The 6,129-nt window shown below is 44.0% G+C and overlaps 1 protein-coding gene across 1 annotated transcript in view; it reads right to left on the bottom strand.

The window, feature by feature from the left end:
• Alg14 (ALG14, UDP-N-acetylglucosaminyltransferase subunit) overlaps positions 1-2,104 on the bottom strand; it is a 70,101-nt gene extending 67,997 nt beyond the window's left edge. Inside the window, exon 1 of the mRNA XM_005357205.2 lies at positions 1,834-2,104. Within this exon, the coding sequence (XP_005357262.1) occupies positions 1,834-1,969 (136 nt within the window). The 5' untranslated portion in view covers positions 1,970-2,104. The remainder of the gene's footprint in view (positions 1-1,833) is intronic.
• Between the last annotated feature and the right edge of the window lie 4,025 nt (positions 2,105-6,129).

The following is a 6,129-nucleotide window of genomic DNA, read 5'->3' as shown; positions in this document are numbered from 1 at the left end:
TATGGCGGGGCTGCATCACCATACAGTCACACAAACCACCACAGTATGGCGGGGCTACATCACCATACACATTCACACAGGACTTCACCGAATCCCTACAAGATCCTGGGAACTGGAGCTACAGATGGTTGTGAGCCACCGCAGGGGGAGGGCTGGGACTCAAACTCTGGTCCTCTGCAAGAACAAGTCCTCTTAACTGCTGAGCCACTCTCCTGCCCCTCCAATCCCTTCTTACCACCTTCGTTGCTTCTATCTCGCTCGAAGCCACTCTCACATAAATTATGAATACAGCTTTACATAGATCATATCCCCACTTCCTCTTCCTTTACTTCTCGAGTCTATTTTCAACACTACATTCAATGTGTTCCTACTAAGAAAAATAATTGATAAATGTTTTACTTCTGCTCAAATGCCCCCCCACCCCGCAGTGGCTTTGCATCTCACTTGAAATAACTTGTACTTGTTCTATAACTAATAGAGACTTTTGTCTTCTGTGTGGAAACTTCTCATTCTGCTTCATCTTCTGTTTGTTGTTCTAGTGCATTCCCTGCTGTATCTCTGTCCTTCTCCTAGTGCCTGGCACACAGACATGACTCTGTGGCAAGTGATACTTGTTTTGTTTTATTCTACTACTTGTTTTATTATATTTATTTCAGAGCTCAGTTGAGTGTCTGGTCTTTCCCATGACTCCAAATGTGTTAAGTAAATAAGTGAGAAATTATAATTGCATGTAAGTTTGGTACATTTGCTTATATCTTAAATACTATTTTTGTACGGAGTTATTCATCACATAATGATGTTTTAGTCAATAATAGTATACTTGGCAGTGGTCACATGAGATTAAAAGAGAACTTAACAATCCTTATTGCCTATGACAACCATCATAGCATAGTAGCCCAAGGTAATGTATGTTTGTAGTGCTATATAAACAAATATACTGTGCTGCCTATCATATAAAAAAGCACAACATATACTATTAATATACAGTACATGACACTTTATAATGATAATATACAACTTCATTACTAGTTTATGTAACTTTTTATTAGAGGGTTCTATTTTTAAAAGTTTAAAGTAAAACTGTAAGTCCAGTTGCAGAGGCAGGCTTAAACACCTCGAATTTACTGTGTCTCATTTTATATTAGGCTTGATTTAATTTTGTTTTCCTGCCCCTGGAGCAACAGACTATTCCATATGTAGTCCAGATAGCACTGTTGTATAGGATTGGGTATCACTTTGGCTGTATGAAGTCATGTTTGACTATACACCCGTTAAAACAGTTCATCTAAAATTCTAGGTTTAAATTCTGTTTAAATTTCAGATTAATTTAAATTTAATTTCAATTTTTAAAAATAAAAAATTTCACTCTGAAGGTATTATCGTATGGAATGTCCACATGTTTATCCTCAAGGACTTTTATGTGTGACAACTCCGCCTCGTTTAACATGTTAAGTTCACGTTTCTTAAACTAAATACAAAAGACCTAGATTAATAACGCACAGCAGCAAAGAGGGCAACGTATATCAGCAACAAGAGGCTTCAGCGTACTCTGTCGCTAATTATTTGTTAGAAAGCTGTATACTGCAGAGAGGCTTAATTACAGACAAGTGTAAATTACTTGTCTTAATGACAAGGCGGCTGAGCGGCGTCACCTACCCAGCCTTTTTCCCTGTCTGGGGGTGACCGGTTCCGGAAACGTAGAAAAACTACAAATCTCAGGATGCAGCGCTCGTGAAGGCGCTAAGAAGGGCGAAGAGACTCGCGATGCACTCTGGGGTTTGTAGTTCCGGACACAAGAACGCCCGCCACCGCCCGCCACGGCCCTCCACTTACCGGATCCAGCAACTATCAGGAGTCCGACAGACTCTCGCGGAGTGACGTGACCGGGCTGAAGCACGACACTTAGTCTCACGACCAGCAAGATTGCAACTGCCCCCGCGGCGGCAGCGAGAATCAGAAAGCTCACCATTCAAAGGGACGACGCATGCGTAGTAGTTCCGGCGCCAGGGGTCAAAATTTGCCAGTACGTCCAGAAAATGAAAACGCCGAAAGCGAAGCGCGTCCCTTTGTGGGCGGAGCTTGTCGGCACTGGGCAGAGCTTGATGAGTTGGGCGGTCAAAGTTCAGAAGTGCAGTTCTGATTTGAAAACGCCGAGCCACGTGTCGCTGGCGTCTCGGTGGGCGGGGCTTGTCTGTGATGGGCGGGGCTAAACGCAATAGCCAGACTCTTGCTTCTTGGAAGGGTTAAGACTGTGCTGCAAAGCTGGGCGTTAGTGGCGTAGAGGCACAGGAAGACGGATCTTTGAGTTCGAGTCCAGCCTAATCGAGTTCCAGGACAGGCTCCAAAGCAACACAGAAGAACGCTGTTTCGAAGAAAAAAAATAAAAGACTGCTGCAGTTGTGCGGGCCTGTGTGAAAATGGGAAGTTAATTGCTGGACAAGTTTGATTTCCTCCAGTGACCAGGTCAGGCTACGTGTACACCAGAAGGGCCGCGACCACGAAGGCCCGAGATAGTAACTGGCTCTGCAAGTTTTTGCCACGGCATACATCATTATTACTTCTTTCGTTTTTTCCTCCCTTCTTACAAGACGCTTGGACTCCACAGACGGGCAGAACTCAAGATGTGTGCCGGTCAGAGACATATACCCTTAGGGAAAGAACGTTCAAATCCACCCTTTCCCAATGTTCATGGTTTTCCTTTTTCTAGACAATTTCACAGATCTCAAACTATGACCAGAGTCGTGATCACTTCAAGCTATGTCATATTCCTGAGAGGAGTAGAAGCTTTCTTGACTTCAGAGAGCAAGAGGAGGAAGGAAGGCATAATTCTACAGCTGGGAGATAGAGACAGGAGGATCAAGTGTTCAAAGTCATCCCCAGCTACATAAATGAGTTTGAAACCAGCCTGAGTTGCATGAGCCCCTCTGTAAAGAAAAGAAAAAATTCAAAACTTAAATACAGAATCTCTATTGTTGTCATTTGCTTATAGCATTTAGACTCAATATGTATTAGAATTCTGGCTCTGGCCTCATGGTGGTGATGCACACGTTTTATCACAGCATTCGGGAGGCAGAGGCAGGCAGATCTCTGTGAGTTGGAGGCCAGCCTGGTCTGCAGATGGAGTTCCAGGACAGTCAAGGCTATACAGAGAAACCCTGTCTCAAAAAAAAAAAAAGATTTCTGACTGCAAATTACAAGAAAAAAATCAAACAAATTCTTACTTAAATTACTGAGTTTTTTAAAATATATAAGGTTAATGCTTTAAATAAAATTAGTTACAGTGCTACAAAGGAATATGATATACTCTTTTCTAAATAATAAAGTTGCTTTTGTAATAAAATGTACATTTTGGAACCAAATGTGTTGAGTTTAGTATAAATGTTTTGTTGGATTGTTTCTACTTCTGTCTCCTAGAATGGTAACCTTGTAATCTTGTAACCTTGTAATCTTGACACGTAGAATACTATGTGCAATTCTATGAGAAATAGACTTTACTTGTAATTGTTATCTATATTTTGTGAAATAATGGCATAACACAAACAAAAGAATGTTACATCATATACTTCTGTGGTAAACTCAGGTTTGGTTGGTGATCACATTTTGCCTGGCACCTCGGATGCTTTTGGAAGTGATACTGGATGATGAGTTCCAGGACAGCCCCTGAGAGCCTCTCATAAAATCGGGTGTGTTGGTTCCTGATCAGCAGCCAGGCTCTGGAGAGTTCCTGAACTATAGCTTTATCTGACTGGCGACCTCACATCACTCTGCCTGTGGAAACTTTCGTCAATCCCTCTTGACCTCATTCTTTACAACCAGGTCCCAAGCTGATGTTATTCTTTGCATTACAGATGGAGAAATAGATTACACAAAAGTTAATTTGCCTGAAGTTGCTTATGTGATGAAAATCCATAGCTGTTGACTTAGAGGTCGGTGTCTGTCAAATTTGGATGCAGTAAGAAGGCTGCAGATTTAGACATCATAGGGAGCCAGAGGCAGGGCCTCAGGTGAGCAGGGCAACACCACTCAGTGCTGGGAGATGGCTCAGTAGTAAAGTGTGGGCTGAGTAATCGTGAGGACCCAAGTTTTGATCCCCAGTGCAGAAAAGCCAGGCATGGTGGAGGATCTGTAGACTTGAACCAATCAGTGAACTCCAGGGTCAGTGGAAGAACCTGTCTCAAAAAAGAGAGAGAGAGAGAGAGAGACTGAAGGGATAGCTCAGCGGTTAAGAGCACTGGCTGCTCTGTCAGAGGACCCAGGTTCAACATCCAGCACCCCATTGGTGACTCACCATCATCTGTCACTCCGGTTTTAGGGGACCTGACTCCCTCTTCCAATCTGCAGGCACACACATGGTGCCCAGAAATAATTTAGGCAAAACACCCATACTCATAAAAACAGATCCTTAAACATCAAACTAAGGCAGAGAAGCAATTGAGGAAGAGCCTGTCGACCTCTGACCTCCTCACGTACACACAGGGGCACTCGCAAATACATACACACACGAACACACACCGCAGAAAAGTGGCTCAAGAGTGTTACCGTGTTGTGTTCTTCCCACCGCCTTCTCTGCTCTTCTCCAAAGTGGCTTCAACCTAAGACTGGCTTCACATTGAAAAGAAGGTATCAGTGGCCAGGCATGGGTGGGGCATGCCTGAAACCTCAGCGCTCAGGAGGCAGAGGAGGGTGGATCTCTGTGAAGCCAGTCCCAACAACGCGATGATGTCCAGGCCAACCAGAGCTCCAGAGTGAGAGACCTCGTTTCAGACAAGCAAACAAAAAAGGGGCTATTAGTGATCCAGAAATCACTCGACACGGGGCAGTTTCCCCAGTCTTAAGAAGTTCTTCTGTTGTCATCTGGTCTGTGTTAAGAGAAATATGTCTTTCCAGAATCCCTCACGGGAGGCTTTCTTTCACTAGGGTGAGCCATATTTATATCACCCATCCATAAAATGAAATAGCTCCCACAGCTGCTGGAGCTAGGAATGGAGGGGACATAAAATCCTGCTTTGGTTTATGTCTGTTGTATGAAGGGTGGGTGTGACCTGGAAGCTAAAGGAGAGGGGTTGTTGTCATAAGCAGTTGTGGTGTCTGGGTTGCTATGAAGACGTGGGTTTGTGAACACTGCTGTGGTCAGGCATGTACTCGTTACATGGCTCCAGACCCCACGCTCCATGTTAAGGAAGACTTACTACGGAAAGGATACAATTATACTTCCCATTACCGTACCCTCTTGTCCCCTCATTCCTATCATCCCTGTAACTGTAGAAAAAAATTCAGTTTGCCTGTAGCTCGGAGACACAGACAGGGAAGCATTTGGGGGCTACCAGTTATGGTGATAATCAATAGAGACGATGTTTGATGTGCGAGATAGCTTATATTACTTGTCTAGAATGACGAGGAGACAAGTCCTTGGGTACGCCTATCCTAATCTAGACCAGGAAGACCCACCATAACTGTGAGCCACACCATTCCATGGGCTGGGATCCTGGACTGAATAAGGAGAGAAGGATCTGGGTGCCAGCGTCCATCACTCTTGGCTGTGGGACTGCAGATGAGGTTGCCTCATGTTTCCGCCACTGCGGCTTCCCTGATGTGGGCTAGAAGAGCCCCTGAAACTGTGAGCCAGAGCAAACCCTTTCTTCCATTGTTTTGTCTTGTCTCGGCAGCAGGACAAGTAACTAACACATGATGTGGGATGCGTGATGATATGAATATGTTTTATTACCGTTGGTTAATAAAGAAGCTCCCTTGGCCTATGGCAGGGAAGGTGGGAAAACTAAACTGAATGCAAGCAGAAAGAAGGCAGGGTCAGGCAGATGCCATGTAGCCATCCAAGAAGCAAGAGGTAACAAACCACAAGCCTCGTGGAAAAGTATAAAATAATAGAAATGGGTTAATTTAAGATATAAGAGCTAGCTAGAAATACTCCTGAATATATGAATATACTGAATATGTCCAGTACTTGGAACAGGTCAGTCACTGGGAATCTAAACAATAGCCTTGTTCCATAGCATAGTACGTGCCGGAAAGCAGTTGAGAATGAGCAAGAAAGAGACCAAAAAATGAAGAAAATCAGATCTCTCTCTCTCTCTCTCTCTCTCTCTCTCTCTCTCTCTCTCTCTCTCTCTC

This window comes from Microtus ochrogaster, chromosome 21 (genome assembly GCF_000317375.1).
Source record: "Microtus ochrogaster isolate Prairie Vole_2 chromosome 21, MicOch1.0, whole genome shotgun sequence".
Taxonomy (NCBI): domain Eukaryota; kingdom Metazoa; phylum Chordata; class Mammalia; order Rodentia; family Cricetidae; genus Microtus; species Microtus ochrogaster.
Note: the sequence above shows the minus strand (reverse complement) of the source record. Positions and strands in the feature narration are given on the sequence as shown.